The sequence below is a fragment of the Anas platyrhynchos genome, chromosome 5 (assembly GCF_047663525.1).
Source record: "Anas platyrhynchos isolate ZD024472 breed Pekin duck chromosome 5, IASCAAS_PekinDuck_T2T, whole genome shotgun sequence".
Classification (NCBI taxonomy): Eukaryota; Metazoa; Chordata; class Aves; order Anseriformes; family Anatidae; genus Anas; species Anas platyrhynchos.
In genome coordinates, this window is record NC_092591.1 from 18,026,158 (window position 1) to 18,049,542 (window position 23,385).

The 23,385-nt window shown below is 50.3% G+C and overlaps 2 protein-coding genes across 9 annotated transcripts in view; both read left to right on the top strand.

Moving 5' to 3' along the window:
• The window catches only part of FOXN3 (forkhead box N3), a 197,085-nt gene that overhangs the window by 54,223 nt on the left and 119,477 nt on the right, over positions 1-23,385 (top strand). For 3 of the 8 annotated variants that reach the window (XM_038179125.2, XM_038179126.2, XM_038179129.2), the window contains exons 1-2: positions 12,053-12,276; positions 14,121-14,677. In XM_038179125.2, the coding sequence (XP_038035053.1) occupies positions 14,135-14,677 (543 nt within the window). In that variant the 5' untranslated portion in view covers positions 12,053-12,276; positions 14,121-14,134. Of the gene's footprint in view, positions 1-12,052; positions 12,277-13,957; positions 13,977-14,120; positions 14,678-23,385 lie in introns of those variants that run through there. The other 5 variants (XM_038179127.2, XM_038179128.2, XM_038179130.2 and 2 more) reach the window with 4 other exon arrangements.
• LOC140002584 (uncharacterized) lies at positions 12,306-13,813 on the top strand. Its single transcript, XM_072038371.1, has one exon. The coding sequence runs from the start codon at positions 12,590-12,592 to the stop codon at positions 13,562-13,564; it is 975 nt and encodes a 324-aa protein (XP_071894472.1). The 5' UTR covers positions 12,306-12,589; the 3' UTR covers positions 13,565-13,813.

Below are 23,385 nucleotides of genomic sequence, written 5' to 3' on the forward strand. Positions count from 1 at the left end.
TTAGTGTATCTGTTAAGTAACGCCTTGGTGTAAGGGGACTGTAAGGGGACATCTTCCATCGCTGCGACTAGCTGCTGACAGCAGTCCTTGCAGCCTGTTGGGTAAGCAGGGTCCGTGCCCACAATGTTCCCTGGGGCTACCTGTCGCTGTGGGGCTGCCCCCAGGCTGGATAACAGCACGGTGCCTCACACCTGAGGAAGGTGGGATCTGGATAGGCTGCACCGATGGGCTGAGGTCAACTGCATGAAGTTCAACAAGGCCAAGTGCCGGGTCCTGCACCTGTGGTGCAATAACCCCAAGCAGAGCTACAGGCTGGGAGATGAGTGGTTGGAGAGCTGCCAGGCAGAGAAGGACCTGGGAGTGATGGTGGACAGTCGGCTGAATATGAGCCAGCAGTGTGCTCAGGTGGCCAAGAAGGCCAACGGCATCCTGGCTTGTATCAGAAACACTGTGACCAGCAGGGCTAGGGAGGTGATCGTCCCCCTGTACTCGGCTCTGGTGAGGCCGCACCTCGAGTACTGTGTTCATTGTTGGGCCCCTCGCTACAAGAAGGACATCGAGGTGCTTGAGCGGGTCTAGAGAAGGGCTACAAAGCTGGTGAGGGGTCTGGAGAACAAGTCCTATGAGGAGCGGCTGAGGGAGCTGGGCTTGTTCAGCCTGGAGAAGAGGAGGCTCAGGGGTGACCTTATTGCTCTCTACAGATACCTTAAAGGGGGCTGTAGTGAGGTGGGGGTTGGCCTGTTCTCCCACGTGCCTGGTGACAGGACGAGGGGGAATGGGCTTAAGTTGCGCCAGGGGAGTTCTAGGTTGGATGTTAGGAAGAACTTCTTTACTGAAAGGGTTGTTAGGCACTGGAACGGGCTGCCCAGGGAGGTGGTGGAGTCACCATCCCTGGAAGTCTTTAAAAGACGTTTAGATGTAGAGCTTAGGGATATGGTTTAGTGGGGACTGTTAGTGTTAGGTTAGAGGTTGGACTCGATGATCTTGAGGTCTCTTCCAACCTAGAAATTCTGTGAAATTCTGTGATTCTGTGAACACCAGAGGTGTAGCTGACTGCAGCGTGCTTCGCCAGTCCTGTGCACGTGCAGGAACATGTCCATAGGTTACCCATCTCACAGCTGATACGGATCTACACCATTTTGCCTGAAGCCATTCTGGGGACTACAGCGCAAAGGATCAGTGATCTGCAGGGAAAGCCAGGCTGCCTCACACGGTAACGTTAGGCTTAGCCACAACACTGGGAGCAACAGAATTTGCAATCAGAGTGTGTTTTTTTTTTTTTTTGTCAAACTTCTTGGGATATTAACTTACATTGTTCTAACTCAAGCTCTTTTCCATGTGGTTTATAAAGCAAAAGAGCTATTTTTTTGCGCTATTAATTTCCTGGAGCACAGTGTATTGCTTTCTTGTTTTAAATAAAGCTCCTGCTCTATTTTGGAATAACATAATGAGTGAAAAATGAATTTATCCATCCTGATGGCAGGACAGCAATTTGTTACACTGCCAGCTGGACAACCTGGATCAGAAACAAATTTGGGTTCCCAGGCTCTGTGCCAGAAGAGCTGAGACATATTTTTGAGGTGATGTACTTGGACTCCAGGGGGAGATTGTTGACTGAACTGAGCTGCTTTCAGAAACATCCTGCCAGCTGATCCACAAAACACCTCTGGTTTTTGCCTCAAAATGGAGAGCTCTCCTGGCCCGCACCGGCTGTGGCTGTTAGGAAGTGCTCCAGAGGAGCTGGACGTGCAGGTGAAGAATTTGGGACACTGAGTGGAAATGAAGGACTTTCTGGATGTATGTTCACTGTTATTTATCACTTATTATTGAAGTATCGACCCAAATACAAGTTGTCACGTGTAAGGTTGTTGAAGGCGGGATTGTCCTTTTCACGTGGAGCCAGAGCTGAAACATGAGCATAAGATGTCCCAAAGACATCCCTTCCTGCTTTCACCACCCCAGACTTGACCTAACTCATGCCACTCTGTGAAACCACGTCTCTGTCCCTTCCCCATAGCCTTCCCTACAGGCTCTGTGACCCTTCCTTATCCCCCAGAACATTTTCACTTGCAGACTCCAGGTGTAAGCTGGGAGGCTGCAACCTGCACTGGAGCACCCCACTGAGGAACTCGGTAACTCTGAAGCTGCAGCTTTTTTAAAGGTCTGCACCTGCATGGGGCCTGATCCGGTACAGCCTGAGCCTGGATGAGTCTCCCAGCTGCTGTTCTCTCCGTGGATAAAGATATTGTCAGCTGGAACGATCTGCTTCCACATTTTGTATGGACATATTAAGTGCTTGGAAAAGCTCCAAGTGCTTCAAGTGAGAGTCTGAAGCAAGATGTGACTACAAGGGAAAGCATGTTGTTAGGGCTGTTTCATAGAAACAGGGCACCCTTTTCTCACATCTAGGTAGACACAATATTGGTAATTATGGTGGTATGTTTAGATGGTCAGTGATGGGTATGTTTATATGTTGTGTTTTATTGTTTACGTGTAACTTCAGTTACTTCGAAAAATGTAGGAGTAAGTGTATTAGTAGCAGTCTGAGCAGTAAGAAGCATCTATAAAATCAAGGGGAGTCTCTATAGACACGAGCCGTGTGTTCTAGCTGCATGGTAATTCCTTACTGTTCACTTACCACAAGGAATAGGGGCCTTCAACTAAAGCTGTCAGATGGCAGGTTTAAAGCAAAGGAAGAACTTTCTCCACAGTCAATAATTAAAACATAGAACTCCTTGTTACAAGATTTTGTTGATGCTGAAGCTCACATGAACCTGTTTTAGACAAATTGATAGACAAAAAAAATACCTTTGGGTTTATAGCATAACACAGCATCTGCTAACATCTGTAGTTGCAGAAGCTCCTAAGCAACAGGTTCCTGGATGTACGGGAGTACACTGCAGTGTGTCGCTGTGCATTGCCCTGCTCTTCCTCAGGATGGGACGGGAACCAGGACGTGGGTGAAAGGAACTTTGGGCTGAGCAGCCTCTAAACGCTGGTGCTAAAGGCTCGGTGGAGTTATGTGACAGGGATGGAAAGGGAGAAATAAAGGTAGAGGGTTGGATGCTGATCTAGTTAGGGCTGGCATAAATCCAAGGATGCAGTGAAGCAGAGCACAAGAACCACAGATCACTGGGTACCTGAAAGGGGCTTCAGCCCACCTATGTGGCTATGTACAGGGAGCGTGCAAGTCCTGGTGTGGTGGCAGAAGAGCAAGCAGTGTGTCACTGATGTCAGTGCTTGTTCCAGAGCATTTGTTTTGCATTCTCCACTATTGCAGTAGTGATGACGATAACCAGAAATAAGTGAAAGTAAGGATAATACAGGTAATTGCCAGCCTCATCTGGACAATGGTTAAGGACTTTCTCACTGTGCAAAGTTGTGCTTTCCCTCTAATTATCCTGTAGCTTGGGGAGTGTATAAATGCTGTCTTTGGGTTGGAACTGGCATGTGGTAATGGATGAGTAGAGGCCAATTTCTTATACAAGGAGGTGAGCATTATGCAATTCAAATGGGACATAGCTTTTCCTTTGAGTTTAATATGTGAGTTTTTTGCTTTGTGAGCGTCTGAACTTACCGATTTCTGATAAGGGTATATACTTTGTTTTAACAATACAACCAAAGCACAGAGGAACCCAACCTTCCTGACAGATAAGCACACACTAGGGTCTTGAGAGCCATGAGATTATGTGCTTTGGAGAGCTGAGGAGCTGCAGGAGCAGTTTTCCAGTAGAGATAACAGCTGCACATGTTGGGTTGGGCTGGGCTTGCCCACAGGGTGCAGCGTGATCCAGCCGCCTTCACCTCAGCGACACCAGCTGGCTCCCGGTGGTGGTGTGGATTACCTCGCTGGTTGGTGCTCACTGTCTGATGTACCCATGGCATGGCAGTCTCACGTGAATTTACTGAGAAGAGCGTCACAAGGCCCGCAGGTGACTTCTCAGGCCAAAGCCGTCCACAGCACCCTCAAGCAGATGAGTGGCGTTGACCACTGAAGAGGCACCCTCAACCAGATGAGTGGCATCAGCCAGTCGAGAGATTAATTTTCAGTCATAGCTAAGTGTTGGCTTTGTTCCACGAAGTTAAAAGTTGTACTGTCAGTTTGTTTGCTGTTCCTCCCCCGGATTCGGTATTCCTCTGATTTTGCAGCCAGCTGTGGGTTGTTTTTATTTGGACCGGATCATGTCTTGGGGCAAAACTGACATCACTGCTGGGTGTTGTTAGGGAAATGAGGAGCAAGGAGGCGGGTGCAGGAGGTGGCTCCATTTCCCACCACTGAACTGGGAGGTGAACTCCACTTGCCAGACAGGTTGGTGGGGTCCGGCATGTGACAGGGTTTCAAAGCAGCCCTTTGCCAACACCCTTCAGCTATGAGAGGCTCAGGAATCTTGTCAGGTGGAGAGCTGCTGATAAGTTAAGACTTGCATGCTATGTGGTGTAGGCTGCTCCAGTGTTCTCTTAGTGTTTGTTGGGGGGTTTAGGTTGTTGGGTTGTTTTCTTTTAATCATCATTTTAAAGAGCAGTACTAGCAGGGCAGCAGGGATTCAGCACATCTCTTCTAAATTCAGAATCATGGATGTAAATAAATGAAGACTAACAATGCAGTTGTCGGTAGGTTGTAAAGCCCTTTGCTTTAAGCAGTACACAAGTTCTCACTCTGCTGAGTTGTAACATTTCCAGTTTGAAAGAGTGATCATTAAAATTGCAATGGTTATTTCATTTGTGAACTTTCCTTGCCAGCTCCCTTTTTTTCACATTTAGTATTGCCATGATATTGCTTCGCGTCTCCCACCCTTTACAGATTACCTTGCCGTATACCTTACACAGCTATGTGACTCCCGGCTTTCCCTTTTATCTAGTCGTTTTTGACCTTTGGAATTGGGTTGTGTAACCAGAGGTGCGAGTAACGTTTTTTTGCACTGAAGATGAGACACGTGTTGTGTATAAAGACAGTGCCTTTAGTGTCACTTTGTAGTTGCTAGTTGAACACGTCGCAAGATACTAAGCTGGTACTCGTAGATACTGTGAGCAATTTATCTCGCAGAGAAGAGCACCACGTGAAGAGAGCCAGTGCCTGTTGCAGCGCTGCGAGCAGCAGCAAACACACCGCTCGCACCGGGGACGTTGAACTGTGGCCCGTCTCCTGCTTCATGCTAAACAGGATAACAGAAGTATTCTTAGAAATGCAATGTTTCTAAACATATCAGAGGCATGTCCAGCACCTAAAAGAAAAAAAAGAAAACGTGTTTTTGAAGTTTTTATTTTAGCACAAATCCTGAATGTTCACAGAAGTATCAACAGGCTCTGGAGATGGCTTGCTGTCGTGCTCTTATTTCGTTAGACCTGGCCTTCCTTTTGAGGCCAGACTTTAATTTCTGAAGAGTATAATTTAAAGCTATTTATAGCACTTCATGATCACCTGTAACTACTAATGAAGAAGATCGGGCAGCAGAGAAATAAACACGTATCTGCTGCAGCTGCTGCCTCTTTCCTGAGGGCAGGGAGAGAGAGGAGAGGCCCGGGCGCTGTAGCGAGGCACCAGTGTGAGGCTGCGCAGGCCGAAGCCGGCGGCACAGCAGGCTCCGCATCCCAGTGTTTAAAGTTTACTTTGCTGTTTGTCTTAAGCGGGGTCAGTGTTGTAGTGAATAATTTATAAGCAGCATGAATGAGCTCATTAGTCACCTTTTCAGAGCTTAAATGAGTTTTGCGGTTATCATTACACAGGCCTTCTGCTCAGCGGCACAGCGAGATGGCAGCGTGGTGGTTGGCTGCCCGGTCACAGGACAGCCCGTCCCCTGTCACGGCCGGGCTGGCTTTTGAGCTCTGCCCAAACCGCTGTCTGCTGCACAGTACTGGCCCTGTAGCCTTCAGGGCCTTCCTCAGCGACAGCCTCTGCTTTGGGGGTTATATGTGATGTTTGGTTTGACACTGTTCTGTTTTCCTGTTGTATTTCTTTTTCCTTTATGGAAAAAATCACTGAAATTATTGGACTGATGATAAGTGGAATAAGTGAAACCCTACACAAGCGCACAAACAATAAAAACTACTTTTCTCCTCTAACATGCTTCAAAACGTTGTTATGGCCATTGCATTCTTTGTCTCTGGTCCTTGAAATGCTTGTGGAAGTGCTACACTGCGCTGGGACCACCTGAACCTTAGAAGTAACCATAACTATCCGTGTCTACAGGGCTGGGGATTTAAAGAAACAGAATCCCCAGCATTACTTGCTACTGCTTTGGCTATCCAGGCCCGTTTTATCCTCATGGCTGTGCAAAATCTGTGGAATGAGAAATTTGTCTGCAAAAAATCTGAGGCATCAGACTTGCCGTATCTAGTGGCTAACTACCACTGCTAGCTGACGTTACTTGTTGCCAAAAAGACTGGAGCAGTGCTGAGGGACCTGGTAAGTTGAGGACCCAGTGCTACATCAGCCCACACTGTAATGATCCCTCAGCACTGGGGAGCAGCCAAAAGCTGCTTGCAGGGAAGCCCACCTAACCGAACACCAGTGCTGTGGCCAGCGGGTGGTTCGCTTGCCATTGCTGGAAACAGAAATTTCTGTTCAGATGTGGGTGATTTAGGTTGGTTTCAGGTGTTTTTGTTTGTTTGTTTGTCTGCTTGTTTATTTTTTGTTTCTTTTAATTTGTTTGTTTGTTCATTTGTTTTTTTTTTTCATTTGTTTCTTTTTTCATTCCTTCAACTGCAGTCTCATTGCTTTCTGTTCTGCTTCCTGATGTGTTTGGTGCACCGGTATGTAGTGTTGAAAACACATCAAGGATAGAGGTCTGCTTAATCATTTTATGTCACTTTGCTTGTTTACCCAACCTGCATCCTCGCAGCAGCGCTTGGCAGGCACAACTGTAGGTCATCCTTGCTTGTACTTCAGCAGTGCATCACCTCATAGAGGCTATCTCTGTGTTGATGCAGTCTGGGAATCTGGACCCGCATCTCACAGGATTTCCTCTGGGAACGGTGTTCAAGAAATGTACAGGAAGAGTAGTGCTGAGTGGTGAGGAGAGGAAAGCACTCTGGAATATCCTGTTGTACAATGCGCTGGAAATCAAGCTGGGAATCAATACAATCGTGGCTAGGAAATCCACCCAGTGCAAGCAGATGGTCAGGGGAGGGTAATCAGCTCTTAGCTTACAACACCAGCGATAGCAAACTGTTATATGTCAGTTCCTGTGGTCCTCAAAACTATGAGTTGTGAACACAAACCTTACAATCAGTGAAGTCTTCATGGAACTAAATTTTGCATGTATAGGTACACAAATAAAGGACAAAATCCTGAAGTCTTTGATGAAATTAACAGCTTGTATTCAGAAAAACTGAGGCAGGACTCAAGATATCCAGAAATAATTCTGTCTCAGTTTTAGAAATTCTGTTGGCAATACAATTTAGAAACTTCATAAAATAACTTAGTCCTCCACTATAGTTTCCCCCCCAGATTGTGATCTTTACTTCTATGCAATGTTGGCTGCTGCTTTTCTTCCACCTTGCTTTTAAGAACAAAAATTCAGTTGATTTCTGGCTTTGCTGATTACTTGTATGTTTGACTTCAGCTGCCAAGTGGTAAATACCGATTTTGAGATAACTTCAGATGAAATTTTGCTGCATTACACCTGTGCAGCAGATAGCAGAGTCTGTGCAATGAATCCCAGAAAATAGTTCCTTATTTTAGTTCTTTCTTTTTTTTTCCAGCCTCCACAAACACCACAACAGTAGTAGAAGTACTGTCTTATATTGCAGTTAATTTACCAGCTATGTTAGATGTGATTTCAGAGCAATATAGCCATTGCAGCTGACGACTCCAGTTAGTGATGTTTATCCCAGCAACATTTTAGTTCCTGCTGGCTGGGCTACTAAAATAAGCTGCACTGGCAGGAGCTTGCCTTTACCAGCAAAAGCTAGGTTTATGCTTGGGACCCTTGTGTGTTGGTGTTATTACCCTGGTAAAGCATCTCTCATATGGACATACTTTAATAAAGGTACGTAGGACAAACTAGCATGCGAGATATTCTCCTCCCACTGCACTCATGTACAGAAACACACTTGCTGGTAGCTTGTCAGCTGTATATAATTTTAGTGCTAAGCATACTCATTTTCTCAGAAGCTGCGAGCAAGTGTTACTACAATAACATCGTAAATGTGCATACATTATTTTATAAAGGAACTATTTCATAAAAGCTCTGCATTTGATAATAAAGTCAGTGTATTTCAGACTGTGAAGCAGAGATGCTGTAGATATTTTTGTTTCGCCTCACTTCTGACAAGCTCCATTTCAGTGCGCCTTTTCTCACTGATTCACTTCTGTTTCTGTTGGATTTCTCCAGCTGGGGCAAATGAGAACTAGAGGGATAATTAAATGAAAGGTTGGGAAATGCCTTCTAAATCTGATTTCCATGTGTCTCAAATGAATAAGCAAAAGATAGATCTCCTCTCAGGAAGCTGAAGTAAGCTTGGTCTCCATTGTGTATGCAGCTTGCATCCTTAGCTAGTGCTTGAAGTGGGAGAAGCCAGGGGACACGGGGCACGGAGGCAGGGTGAAGCAGGCAGACGGTTAGCTCTCCTACCTCTGCAGGGGGCAGTGACTTCGTGTGGAATTCGGATACAGCTGTTTTTCTGCCCCAGAACTGGGTATGGTGCAAACAACAAAACCAGGTTGGTCTGTTGCGGTCAGAAATACCGAAGTGTTGATCCTGCAGGATCAGGGTCTGTATCAGACTACTCATTGGTATGCCATTGGTGAGGGTTTCGAGTGTCTGCTCCTGGAATGAGGGGACCCAGTTACAGCTGGGGCAGATGGAGGCATTAATGTGTATTTGAATGTCGTGCGGCGAACAACAAAAGGCAGTGCTGGGCAGTGCTGGTGGCGTGAAGGAAGGGTCCAAGGCTGCAGAATGGTAACTGGAGAAGGGCACTGGTAATGGGAATTGTGAAAGAGGAAACAACAAACACATATTGTATTCATGATTTAGTTTTTAATGGTGCCTGAAGGTGTTCAGCAGCTCCATGCAAGATTAAATCCATTGCCTCAGAGATAAAAGCAACTTAGAAGTGGCAACACTGATAGGGGAAGCCAGCACAGAGGAAGAATGGGAACAAATGAGATGGTCAGAGGATGATGTTACGACTCTGAGATGTCCCAGTACAAGAGGCTGATCGCAGCGGTCACAGGGAACACAGGGCAGCAGCCCTGTCTGCTTGTCTTTGTACACGTGCATCAGGGGCCTTTTGGGATTGGGTGGGTTTTGGGCACAGCTGCACGTCCAATTATAAATCCAAATGAACAATTAACAAACTGGAGCAGAACTTAGGTAAGAAACTTGCCTGTGATGTAGGGAGAATAAACACTGACAGGGATGCCAGTCAGTGAGGACGTAACAGTTGGAGATCGGGTTAGGAACAGGGCTTAAGGATGAGCGTAAGAAGTGCAGGTCTATCGAATGGTGAGATTGGTGGGGTCAGATGGCAACAGCCTATAGCGAGGTCATGTGGCATGGTTGGAATACTAGCAGAGGAAGGTGTTTGCAGCTGAGATGGAGAACGGAGGCGGGTAGCTGAGCTTCGGAGGGTTGGTAAAGAGCCTGTGACCCTTGCTGTGCTCATTTTGCAACGTTTGCTTGTAGGGGGTTATCAGGGATTCCAATCTAGAGGAGGATAAGAGATGAAGGAGTGCAGGGAGATGGGTGGAAATCCTCATTAAATAAGATACCGAAACATCTGCGGTTGGTATTCTGAAATCTGAGTGGAAAGATTAGGCTGTTGTATATTAGCCCACAGGGCTAAAGTGCAGCTCTGCACTGTTGGTACTTCTCATCAGCCTTTAGTGCTGCATATGCTTTGGTCTTGATGTACAAACAGTTTTCATCTTTCAGTGTTGCCAGTCTTTTGCAGAACGAGTTCGTGTTATACCTAGCTCACAAATGGAAGCATCAACACCCAAGTAAATTTGGTGGCATGCTTAAGACTCCAGGGAGTTACTCGATGGATGTGCTGATGCTGCTGGTTTCTAAGCCAGCCGTGTGGCTTGGAGAGGGCGGCAGGCCCTCTGGAGTTAGTTAACCATTCCATGAACAAGTCAGGGAAGCTGGGGGACACCCTCACCCCAAGAGGCAAGATACCGGAGTTGTCACTGGAGGAGCCAGCCAGCAGCTCCTTGCTGCTGAGCGCAGGGTGAGGAGGAGGCAGCAGGAGGCACCCATGCCGTGCCTCTGCCCGTAGCCCCGTGCCAGCCCCCCAGCCTGGGGTGCAGGATTCGTCCCCCTGCTGCCCGAGGCCTCTCGGTCCCCAGCTGCGGACCCCTGCGCTGGCTTTGCTGTGTGCTCGTCAAATGCCTCACGTTGGTGCTTCGCTGCAATCCCGACTGTGTGTGCTGGGGAAGTTCCTCCCTGCCATGGGGAGGGGGTAAAACTGGCCTTGTTCTCCCAGTACTAACGGGGAATCTCTCCCCTAATTCTGAGCAGATCTGTGTACCTGAACAGGATACACACAGAGTAAGGCCCTACTCAAGGTGCAATATGCTCTATATACCACCCTGTGTCTCGCCAGGCTTCCCCCTTCTCACTTTGGGAGTACTTCTCATTAGCTGAATTCTCCAAATGCTAAGACACTTGACTTTTACAAGTGAAGATAAATGTGATAAATCTCCTCTCCGGCTGGCAAAGAGACGTGTTGATTCACAAAGAGAAACGTCTGAAGCGTTTGGAGTAAATTCAGGTGGGTGGAGTTATGACTTGCTAATTTAGTTTGGGTTTGGAACAAAATGGCCATGAGATAAGAACTGTGTAAACTCCAGGTCTGCTGACTGCTTGGTGCTGGAAGCAGCACGGTCACAGGGCAGGGCTGCCAGCGGTAACAGCGCAGATGCTGCCTGGCAGGTACTGCCTGCGCCCTGAGATCCAGCTGCCGGCTGTGTCTTCTTGGAAAATGCAAGAATGTGAAACAGCAGCTCACTGGGTAGGGGAGGGAGAGCTATCGGCAAAAGGAGGTCTTAGCGAGTTATGACAGGAATTTCGTGTTTGAGAGAATAAGCGAAGCACTTCTCGGCCCTGCACTTTGAGAACCAAGTTGTCACTACTCTCCTGTCTAAAAATGAGAGTTTGGCAGATGTTGTAGAGATTAGAAAAGGTAACTGATGCTGCAGAAAATGGCTAAATACAGGCACAGAAACGTGGTACAATGTAGTGGTTATCCTGCTTAAGCAGGATAATATTGACTGTGTGGGCCAGGAGAGAATTCCTGCAAGGTCTTGAGACAGCTGTCCTAACTTTTCTAAATAAAATTGCTAAAATACTTTGCTTCTTGGCTTAGGGATAACTTCTGTGTCCAGGGCTCTACCAACATTCCTGTATTTCTAACACGTATTACGTTGCTTATAGATTCCTGCAGCAGACCTTTCCTATACTGAAGGCAAAGTGATTTTGGAAGTACGCGAACGGTGCGAGCCTCGCTTACTCAGAGTAGGAAGTCCTTGACTGAGCCCCAGAACAACGTCTGGTGCTCGCTCTGAAGGCGGGCAGCTGTGCCGTAAGGCTGTGCATCGCAGAGGCTGCCCGAGATCAAACACTGCACAGAGGAGACCACATTTACCCGGAGCTGTCTAGACTGGGCAACTTCTTCCTGGTGTTTAAGTCAAGTTAGCTCGCTCCGATCCATCTAACTCAGCCGATGCTGAGGGGTTGATTTTTTTTAACCAAGCCAGTACCAGCTGTGTCCAGGGGCAAGCTGTGTCCCGTGCAGGGGCAGAGGAGGCACCGTTCCTCCTGACCGAAGGGCCCGATTCGGAAGGACCCTTCCTGAGGCGAGGGCTGCCGCTGCTGTCGGACCCGCGCAGCCCCGCGGGGTCCCGCGGCTCTCACAGCCCCGCGGCGCCGCCCCGGGGGTCCCTCCCCGCTGCCGGGGGTGCCGCCGCCCTCCCCCCCCGTCCCCCCCCGGCCCTGCCTCCCTCCCTCCCTCCTCCCTTCCGCGGCTCTCCCGCCCGGGCAGGCCCAGCCCACGTTTTCGCTCTCTCCCCTCCCTCCCCTGGTCATGTGTCGCCTTTTTTTGTTTGCGCTGGAAACAATTTCTCGCTCTCCGGCTCGCGCCCAGGCGGACCCGCTGCGGGGCGGCCCCGCGCCCGGGCCCCGATGCTGCCGGCGGCGCCCCCTGCGCCGGGACCCCCGCGGCACCCCCGGGGCTCGGGCTGAGGCTGGGGGGGGGGGGGGGGGGGCGGTGTGGGGGGCGCGGGGCCGCTGCCAGCCGCCGAGGGGCCGCGCCGAGGCCGCCCCCCGCCAGGTGAGTCCCGGACCCCGCCGCCAGCGGGGGTCGCGCACGGCACCGGCGGGGCCGGGAGGGAAGCGGGAGGGGAGCGGGGAGGGTCCGGGGCCGGAGGGTCCGTGCCCGGCCGCAACTTGCCCGGGAGTTGCCGGGAGGGGGGGGGGGGACAGGGGGGGTGAGGCCGGAGCCCGGCCGGGAGCGGCGCCTCGGGCCCTGCCCGGCCGCTGACATCTGGGCGGCAGCAGCGGGGTGCGCGCCGCCGGCCGCCCCCGCCCGCCCCGGGCCCCGCCGGTCTCCTGGCAACCGCGCTGATCGGCAGCGCCGCTGCCCAATGGCCGCGCGGCCCCCCCCCCCCCCCCGCCGGCCCGGCCGTGCGCCGAGTGCGGAGGGAGCGGGGCGGGGGGGCCGGCACCGCCCCCTTACCCCCCCCCCCCCGCCTCCCGGCTGCGGCTGCCCCGCGCCCCCTGCCCGCTCCTCGCCCGGCCGCGGGTCCCCGGCCCCGTGTGGCCGCCGCGCCTTTGTCTGGCGGCGGGCAGCGGCCGAACCCCTCCCCGTGGCCGTGGCGCCCCCCTCACACTCTCTCCCCCCACCCCTCCCCGAGCCGGCCGCGCCGAGCCCCGGGAGCGCCCGGTGCGGTGAGGGCCCGGCGGGGCGGGCTGCGGAGCGCCCGGTGCCCGGGGAGCAGCCGCGGCGTCGCCATGGCAACAGCGCCACCAGCGCAGCGCCGCTCCCGGGGCGCCACTGGCGGAGGCGAAGTTGTGCCGGCGGCAGCGCCCCGCGCCCACGGGAGCTGGGAGCGCGTCCCCGGCGGTCCCGGCACGGGCACCCTGCGCCCTGCGGTCATGCGGGCGCTGCCCGTGCCTCACGTGCGCTGCGAGCCCGCCCCGCTTTTATTTGGCTTCTGCTCGCGGCTCCAGACCTGAGCGCTGGCGGCTGTGCTGTGCGGGAAGCCGGGGCAGTGTGTGGCGGCTCGCACAGAGCTGCTCCGCTGCTGCCCTCACCCCCACCCACCGCTGCCCTCACCCCCCGGCCGAATCACCCGGCCCCCCGAGCCCCCCGGCTCTCCCCATCCCCAGGGCCCGCTGAGGCTGGCAGCGTGCCGCCCCCCCGGCTCTATTTTCTGCCATGTTTGAGGGACGGCCCGGCCCGGCTCGTGTTGGAGCTGTCTCTGTTTACATACATTTTTAAAGTGCTCTATTCCTCTGGCGCTTGTTTCCCCGTGTCTTGGCCCCGCTCCCAAAGCTACTGTGCGTTGCTTGCCTCCTTCCCTGCTCTCGCCCGTTCCGTTTTGGGAGCTCTGCTGTAATTTTGGAGTTTGGTTGCAATGGGGACTGCAGTTGGGTTGGATGCTCGTCTGCCTGAGCCTTCAGCCAGAGCGCCTTTAATCACAACGCTGCTGTATTGTCCTCAAAAGTGAAACAGCTGAACTTAATCTGAAGCAACTGCTGTAATAAGCCCCCCTTCTTTTTATTTTTTTATTTTTTTATTTTATTTTTTTAAGTTTACATGCCTATTAAAGTGATACATTCAGAGCACTCACTGATCTGATACACGTATTCGTCATTAAAGGAATGTGCCTTTAGGATTTCCTGCACAGGGCTTCAAGTACACGCAGCACTGAGGCATATCAAGATTATCATCTTACTCCATTCACTGAAATTTCTTTCCTTTTCCTGACTTTGGATTATTTTACTCAGCGTTTGGGGATGCCTGTTTATGTGAGTCTGTCATTTTTAATACAGATCGCAAAAGGCCAAGTGACTGGTTGGGGAAAAGCTGTCAAAATGTTCTGCAGTATCTTTTCATGAGCTAACTTTTTTCTCTGTTTCTTTTTTCCCCTCGCTTTGGATTCGCTCTCCTAGGAGTCTCAGCCTAAATGGGTCCAGTCATGCCGCCCAGTAAGAAGCCAGAGGGCTCAGGAATTAGTGTGCCCAGCGGACTGAGCCAACGTTACCAAGATAGTGATTTATCAAAGGCACTTCACGATGACGAGGACCTAGATTTCTCTTTGCCTGCCATCAGATTAGATAAAGGGGCCATGGAAGATGAAGAACTAACAAATTTGAACTGGTTACACGAGAGCAAGAACTTGCTGAAAAGCTTTGGGGACTCGGTCTTAAGAAGCGTTAGCCCCGTTCAGGACATCGGTGACGACACGCCTCCGTCTCCTGCCCACTCTGACATGCCCTACGATGCCAAGCAGAACCCCAACTGCAAACCTCCGTACTCCTTTAGCTGCCTCATATTTATGGCCATCGAGGACTCGCCAACCAAAAGACTGCCTGTAAAGGATATATACAACTGGATCTTAGAACACTTTCCATATTTTGCAAACGCGCCCACTGGATGGAAAAATTCTGTGAGACATAATCTATCCTTGAATAAGTGTTTTAAGAAGGTGGACAAAGACAGAAGTCAGGTAAGTTTGGAACTGTGGAAACCTGTCTGGCTCTGATAAAATTCACCTGCTAGTCCTAAAATAAATTCATAATAGTAAAAAGCAGAATACGCAATGCTGTCCCTGGTAATGTAGTTCATTAAATTCAGAGAGCCAACATTTCTTTAGCATGGCTCATTCTGATTTTATTAAATTCATTGTCTAGACATCTGTAAGAAAGTACTCGGTGTGTGTGTTTTTTCTTTTTCCCCCCAGCTGGTGTCTTCATGCATAGTGGTTAAATATTGTTTTTAGTTACCATGCTGTGGTAATGGTTTCCAGCTATACTAGATGAATGTAATCATGTTATAAATAGGCTGCTTGCTGTTCTTGGCTTATACAAATGTATAGTGAAAGGGTATGCCTTATGTAAGAGTTCATCTCTTTTTTTACTGCTGGGTGTTGTAAGCAGAAAAAAACTTTTTTTTTTTTTTTTTTAAACCAAGCAGAAGTAGTTCAGAATTTTGGTGAGGAAGCTTTATTCTGTTTCAGGCAGGTTGTAGAGAAACTCTTCAGACAGAGGAGATGGGTCTGGCATCGCAGGGGAAAGTTACCAAAAACGCGGTTGTTCTCTCTCTGGACGTTTGCAGCTTCTGGGAACAGTGCAGTGGCGGAATCTGGGGAACAGATTTTTAGCTTTCAGATCTCTGTAGCTGCTGTCTGGTTTCATTGCTGGATCCTCAACTGCATCTGCAGGAAGAGGCTGTGTGTGAGGGAATGGGGAAATGAGCCGAGCGGCGGAGGCAGTGCTTTGCATAACCTTCTATTGCATAAATCAGACTGGGAGCAGATCTCCTTTTCGGAAGGGGATGGCCTCCAGAAGCAGTGGTCTGGGTGAACCTTTGGCCAAATATGAGTATTCTGATAAAAACCCCAGCTTGCAGGTTAATTTCACAGTCCCTCTCACGGGTTGGTGGAATAAGTAGCAGGTACAATCACACTGCTGACTGTCTGTCTCTGCAGTTGGCTGACGATCAGAAAGTGAACGCTTTCTTCTGGCAGAAATAATAGATGCACTCTGCTTTTGTATGCCGGTTAAGTAAATGCTGTGATTGTCTCGTCACTGGTTACCCTGAAGCTAGACTTCTGTTGGTGGTGCTGTTCTCCCTATTTTGGGTGCGATTTAACTTTAAATGCTGTGGAATAGAAGCTTTCTTCTTCTAGAGGGAGAATCTTACATTACCCTAAGCTAACAGCTTTCCATTTTAGATTAATTAACTTATTTTCTCAGTAGTTTTGCCTTTTTAAATGATTGACTTTATTTATTTTTAATGTCGTTCCCTGGAATCCACTGTCCACATACTGAAGATGACACACTGTACACTGGTATTTTTACAAATTAGTTGCTGTGGACGATTGTGTGTGAGATTAAAAAACTTGTGCCTGAACTGGATCTTGTTTCATGCAAACCAGCCTTAAATTCTTGTGTGGAAGTGAGACTGTAATAGTAAGTGCCACACCAGGCTTTTATGACCCTGCCCCAGACCATAAGAAGCCTTAACACAATAGTCTTAAAAAACCCCAAATGCTGTAACTGGCCAGGCGAATGTTTGGCATTGCCGTTTGTTCTATCCCTCTTCCTCTGTTTACAAGCTGACTGTTTAGATTACAGCTTCCTTCCTATGAGGAACTCGTCTTCATGTATATCTGTCAAATATCCGGCAGCCTTCCGAGATGATACGAACAATACCACGAAGCCCTTCTCCACAGGGAAGTGGAGGAGCACAGTGCATGACTCGTCACCTACATCGCGAATCCACGATTAGATCCGTGGTTACCTAGCGAGACGATGAGGTGTGGTGGCAGTCCTTGCCTATAGCGGTAATTAGGTGGGGTTTGTGCTTCCCTGGGAAAGCCCAGGTTATGAGAGAGAATTTCTTCCATCTTTTTGTGCTCCTGAGCCCTTAATAACTAGCCGGTCACCCTGCTGGTTGCCAGCATTAAGGTAATTGAGACGAAAATCTGAAAGTTTAAAAGCACAGACTCGGGCTGTTGAAACACCCTGCTGCTTTTATCTCGTGTCCTGGCTGAGGGACGGCCGGCTGAGACCCGGGTGCAGAGCTGGCGCTCGGTCAGGATTGCTGAATCAGGTGCCTGACAGCTAATTGTGGACTTGGAAAGCAGCAAACTTCAACTGCTGGCGTTGAAATATGTTCATGTGCGTGCCTGCAGCCTCAGGGTTGATTTGGGTGCTTCACAGCAAGCGTATCCCGTGCTCAGAAGGCGGCCTGTGAATCAGAGTGGGGTCCCTGGGACCTGGGGGGAAGGGGTCTCTGTTACAAGGAACCATTTCGTGCCGCTTCTCCCAGTTTGCAGCCAGGTTCTGCAGGCTGCAGGCTCGGAGTCTGTCTGTCCTTCTGCTTTTATGTGGGGGTAAAGAGCATTTAGCACACGGCGTGCTCTGAAACGCCAACAAGCGAGGCTCTGAAACGTGCAGGATGGGGGGAAGGAGTTAATCGGTGCTGGGAATTGCAGGCATTTGCTAGTTGATGTGCGTTGACACATTGTGAAAAGCTAGAAGCTTTTCCTCTCAGAGTTGTGCTTTCCAGTGTTTGTTTGTAGAGCCTTTCAGTAATCGTTTTTCTAAAAAAAGTTCTGCTGAACACTTAATTCTTTCTCGATTTCCCTCCGCCTGGTAGTTTCCTCAGCATTGGGCTCCCCTAATTTATATTCATGGGGCTAAATATGTAATTAATACGCGCAGCTCTTCCTGCGTGCCTACAAATTCTTGCGTTTCCTGGCCTGAGATCCCTGTCAGGGAAAGAAAGGCTCGCAGGCCGCATCGCTCCGCCTGCCTCTTCTGGTGCTCTTGGGCCCGATGCTGGGAAACGAGGTCCCCCAGGTTGATGGGGACACCACCACCACCGTCCCCTTCAGCTGTGGAGCCGTGGGGCTCCCCTGGCAGGGCGGCTGCATGCAGAGCTCGGACACGAGGCCGACCTGGGGATGAAGAAGGGCTGGAGAGGGGAGAATGCTGAGCCTGGCCTGTGCACACCTCTTTGCCTTGAGCTCGGAGTCTAGTAGCAGCCGGCCAGAGAGTAAAGCATCACGCGGCGGGGAGCAGAAGCGGGGTTCCCCTTTGTGTGTCCTGCCGGACCCGCGAGCCCCGCCATTCAGAGTAATCCCTTTGTGAGCGCAGGGATCTGAATGTCCTCTAGCGTACGTCCCATTTAGCACAGCCCGCTAGCCCATGACTTCCCCGACTTCCCTACCATCTGGTCCTTGGCTATGGAGAGGAATTTTTCTTGTATATGTGTCTCCACAGCAACGAGTTTGCAGTTGATATGGAAAGTAAGCAGTTGCCCTAGCAACAGAGTTACTGATGTGGCAGCTCCTCTGCTCGCAGGGAAAGGGCTCCGCTAGTTCAGACGCATTATGTAGGTTTGCTGTAATTATAGCTGCGCCCACTAGTGCTGCAGGAGCTGAGGGTCTGCTGAAACATTTTGTTAAAGCCCCATTTTTATTTATTTTCCCCCTTGAAGGTTTGTGTTACCCGCGTAGGGATTCCAGCTTTGAACAAAGGGTGTGTTTTCAGGGCATGGATCCGTCTGTGCCTTCCGTGAACGCAACTTTCTCAATCGTTACTGTGAAAGGAGGGGAAAGGAGATTGTTGGCTTCTCTGCGATCTGTTTTGGCACAGCAGCGCCCAGTTGCAGCAGCTGAGGCTCTCGCCCTGTGCTCCTTGCACCCCTCCTTGCAGCGGGCTCCTCGCTGTGTGCGCCCGGTGCTGCCTGGGGCAGGGAAACATGCGTGTGCCCCCAGCCACGTGCACACCGAAGAAATTCAAGACTCTTAAAGGTTTGTTTGGCACTCGTGCTGAGGGACGTCTCAATAAAAATGTAACGAGGGTAAGGGATATGTTTATGGGGACGGGAGAAGAAAATTCTCCTCGCTTGATGTAGGAGTTATTCTTAGAAGTCCGTGGACCATAACTGGGTCATGGAGATCCAGCCAGGCTCCTCCTCCGTCTGGAGCGGGCTCTGAGGTCTGAGGGCTCCCGGGTGGTTGTAGGGCTCCGAGGGAGCCGGCCTCCAAGTTGTCCTCAGCTCACACACACCTTTTCTGCACGCCGTGCCGCACCATGGTGGGGGACTTCCCAGTAAGGAGTCCCTCCTGTGTGCATCTCTCCTCCGAGGTGGTAACACCGGGCTTTTGTCAGGTAAAGCCCTGCAGAAAGATAAGAGCCAGCTGGAGCCAGAGCAGAGGGAGCCTGGTTGTTCTTCATTGAGATTTCCTAATCCAATCTGCATAGACACAATGGTGATGGTCGCCTCCCTCCTCTTATCCTCCTCTTCTAACCATATTCAGGAAGATGTGCTGGAGAGCTGCGTGGCACGCTGGGGATAGAGTCAACCTCCTCCACTTCTGATATTGTTGTCACCTGCACTGTCCCAAATTGCACAAATGGCAGGATTTCACTGGGTTTGTAACATCTGGTGGAGCTAAAGTGTTAAAGAAAATGCTCAGACTCATGTCAAGGACTTCAGATGATGTTGGCTCCGTTAGTAAAATAATGTCCTAAATAAACTGATCCAGCTGTTAATTTCCCAAATTGTTAAAAGGAAATGTGTTTTTCTAAGCTGGAATCTGTCTTGTTGAACTTGAAATCCATTTTCTTTTGCTTTGGTCTGTCATATTAAAAAGCTATCTAGCTTCTCAGAAATTCTCTCCTCAAATCGTTTTTAAAGAAATGAGGGTCATTTCCTTCTGGAGAAGTCACAGCGGTCCCCAGAACTTTCCCCTAATACGGGATTTCCAGATATCAGACAATTTGTGGAGAGCTTTCTTAACTCCTTCAGTTTTGGTTTTGAAGTGCAAAACCAAGAAATCATACAGGACATACTAATACTAGATTTCCTAAGCTCTGTGTGGAAATAATACTCTTCCATTTGACTGGCTTCCAGCTGGTTGACTTGACACCGTAGCTCACTCTTCGCAGCAGTGCCGGGGTGTCTGGGCCGGTTTGGGGCTGTGCAGTGCGCCATCAGCTCTCCTCCCAGTGATGTGAAGAGCTGGCAGGACCGGGGAGTCCTCTGAGCCTGGGTCTCGGCCGGTTGCCATACCCTGCTGGCAGGGAAGAGCTCTGTGATGGCTGACCACGTCGGTGGACTCTGACCTCCCAGAGCAGACTGGTTGCCTCGGATAAATGAACTGGAGTGACAGGCCACGTGTGTGCTGCTCACCCTACGCTAACACGACACGAAGCGTGGTCAGCAGCGCTGCCTCTGCTCACCACGGCCACTCCTGCCCTGCTGGTGGCTGCTCACTCCAGCACCTTGCTGACACGCACACTTTGCGTTCCAGTGGCAAACCGTGGATCTGCTCTCAGATTTGATCCAGCTGGATTTTTTTCCCCACTCTCTTTCAATTCTTGAGTTGCTTTTCAGCCCGATTCCCTGGCTCAGGCCACAGCACAGGCTAGCAGACAGCCCACAGGTGACAGGATGGATGGGGAGTGCCCTCAGCTGGGTTGCCCAAGAGGCAGTGCCAGAGGGGAGAGACTGCTGGAGGCTGGAGCACCAGACACAACCCCCAGGTACAGGCGAGAAGTTCAGGAGAGAAGTTCAAATGCAGTTGGACGCTTTCTTCTGCTGAAGAAGTTGGCTTCTGGTTTTCTCCCGGAGCAGGACTGGGCTCTTTGTTGCTCAAGTGGCCCGTGTTCAGCAGCTCCTCGGGGTGCTTTGTGGCTGGTTAACCTGATCAACGCCTGGGCTGCCAGCACCAGGCACAGCCCCTCCCTGGCCTGGCCACCCTTCCTTTGCTTGATTTAATTCCCTTTGGGGGATTAAATGGCCCCAGGGCTGCCTTGCAAGCCCCTCTCCAGCTCTTAGCAGCACGTGTCCCTGCACGGCGAGCTGGCTGAAAACTTTATTTTCAGTTGGGTTATTTTCAGTGGGCTAATTCAGTTGGGTTCATTTTCAGCTCCCTGCTTAGCTCATGGCCATCGTGGTCAGGCGGGTGCCAGCGGCAGCATGGCTCTTGGGCTGAAAATGGTCCTAAGAAAACTGCAGAGGGGAGTGTGGGCACACACATGTGTGTTTCCTCACCTGTGTAAGGTTTGCTCGTTTATAGAAACAGCAGAGGTGGCTCTGAGGGGAGCTGTGCTAGGGATGCTCTGAGGAGCAGCTAGGGAAGGGGATGGCTAAGGAGAGGCACTGTACATGTCGCTAATGAAGGCTGCACCACAGGGAATTAGAGGGGACCTGCGGATCTGGGGGCTGTGCTTGTCCTGCCCAGCATTTGCTGCTTTTGTCTCGTGCTTCAGTTCTTCACCAACACATCAAAGCATCCATTTTAATTACAAAACTCGTGTCCTTTAGACTTCCTCCTTCCTTTCCTCAGGGGGAAGCAAAGCCTTTCACGTTGGCTGGAGCAGAGCAGCGAGTCGTGCTGTGTGCCATGGCTTCCTGGGCAAGGACCTCTTGGCAAAGCGCTCAGAGGCCCGGGCGTGATGGAGCGGCAGTTGCAGAGACTCCTCTGGCAGCCTGGGGTAGGCTTTGAGCTGCCGAAGGACCTGCCTCCCCTCCCAGGATGGTGGCAAGTTGCTGCGGCAGCTTCCCGTTCCTCCTCATGGTGCTCAGACATCCAGCGTGCCGGGATGTGCGAGGCGGCCTCTGGCTGCTTGTACCTGCGCCTCCTGAATCATTTTCTGCCTTCTTGTTGCTGTGTCTTCCTGATAAATTCAGTTAAACAAATGGGCCAGGGTAACACAGGCTGAAATCCTTATGAAGAAGAAGCCCAGCGTGACTATTTTTAAGTTTTTTGGTATTTGTGTGTTGATGGGTGGTGGCTTTGTGTTTAGCAGTAAGTGACTTGTGTCATTCTGAGACTGGGCAGAGCACTGCTAGATAAGGCTGTCATGTTTTTTAAGCTCAGGAAGACTTCCCTCTACAAGTATTTTCTTTTATTTGATTCATCATACGGTATTTTGAACCAGTGAAAGTCTCCTGTTTTCTGTGTAAAGAAGGTAGTGTGGAAAGTTTGTTTTAATGAAGCATGAATAGATCTTGCTTATTGGTACGTGGAGTTTAAGCCAGTTTGTTATAAAGAAGAAATTTGCTAAGAACTATGAGACTTTGCTTTTCTTCGTCAATGGCAACTGGTTTGCCGTGACTCAGCCCTTCACTTTTAGTTCTCAAGTAAAAAACAATGGTTAATTTTGCCTTGCTAACACCTGCCACTCGATTTAATTCCCAGTAAGTTTCAGCCCCTCGCCCAGCTGTTCCTGATTCCTCTCGTGCCTCAGAGCTCACCAAACATGGGCTGGATACCTGCTCAGTTTCAGGGACTGGAAATTATTACAGGTAGGAGAGGGGGTGCCAGAATCGATCACCTGTCAGTGCTTAATTGACAAGCAGCAAAAAAAAAAACACAAAACAGGCAGTCTGTCCAGGCGCACTTAGGAGTCCCTGTCCTTGAAGCTTGCATTATGGAATCTTTGAAGGTTAAATAGATCCTGTGCCTGCTTCAATGTTTGTAACAGTTTATGCCTTAGTTTTTCTGATTTAACTTCTGTATATTTTCTCTGCACTGGAGGAATTTGAGCATGGAGGGAATAGTGTGCATCTTAAATCATGGAGAGAGAGGCTGTGCTGCCCTAGCAGTGCTCTTGGTGCTGGAGAGGGGTCTGCAACCTGCTGCTGGGGCGCTCTGAGGCTGCCTGGCCTCGGGGCCGAGGCCAAGGAGCACCTTCCTCGGCTGTGCCGCTGGGAGCGAGAGGCTCCTGAGACGTTTTCCCTTGGAGCAAAACCAGTGTCTGTGCTCCTCGCTGCAGTATCGGGACATTTAGTAGAGATCATTGCAATGGCAATAGAAATGTGGCCGTCTTTGCTGGAGAATAAACATTTTGTAAGAGTCTGGACATGGGCAGGATCTATATGTACTCATAGGCAGCTCAGCTTGCTTCCCCAAGCCCTAAATTTCCTGTGGCTCAAGTGGTCTCAGGCTCAGCAGTGACCGAGGTCACGTAAGGTGCAGACCGGCAGGGAGGAAGAAGCGGGGTGACTACTTTAGCATTAGGGTTTTTTCCTCCTGAATTTTTGGTAGGTCACTCATTGGCCCCTTTTGCCCTGGAAAATTACTTGTTTTCCTTCTGCTCTCACACTAGACTGGACTCGTGACTTCAGAGGAGCTGCTTTGGATTTACTCTTGGGTACAGCAGAATGGGGACGGGGGGCTGTGGAAAGTAGCAGCTGTAACCGTAAATGATGTCTGTGGCTCTTACTCAGTTATCCATAAGTCATTTTGGAGATGGTACATTTGAATTTGTTAGTTATGTTCTTCAAACTCCATGCTGGGTGCTATGGAAAGTTTGCCCTGGGAACTGCTGTAGGAATTTGTGAGAGGATTCATTCTGAGGATCTTAAATGCGAGCGGGTTTTTCCTTCCTACAGTAGGAAAGAGCCCAAATTGCTGTCCTCCACCAGTGACTTAAGGTACCAAAACACTACCTCCAGCACGCTGAATTGCTGTGTTCTGTTGCAGCAGTGAACGGTAGCAATTTGCCACTAGCTGAGTACTGCCAGGGTGCTGAAACACCAGTGTAACTTGCAGAGAGATGCCTGTTGGTAAGCGGAGGTGTGAACGGGCACCTGGACAGGGAAGTCTGAGTAGCGGGGAGCACTGTCTGTGGCAGTGCCCGGGGCAGGAACTTGTTTGTGGGACTTTGCATAAGAGCACCGAGTCGATGC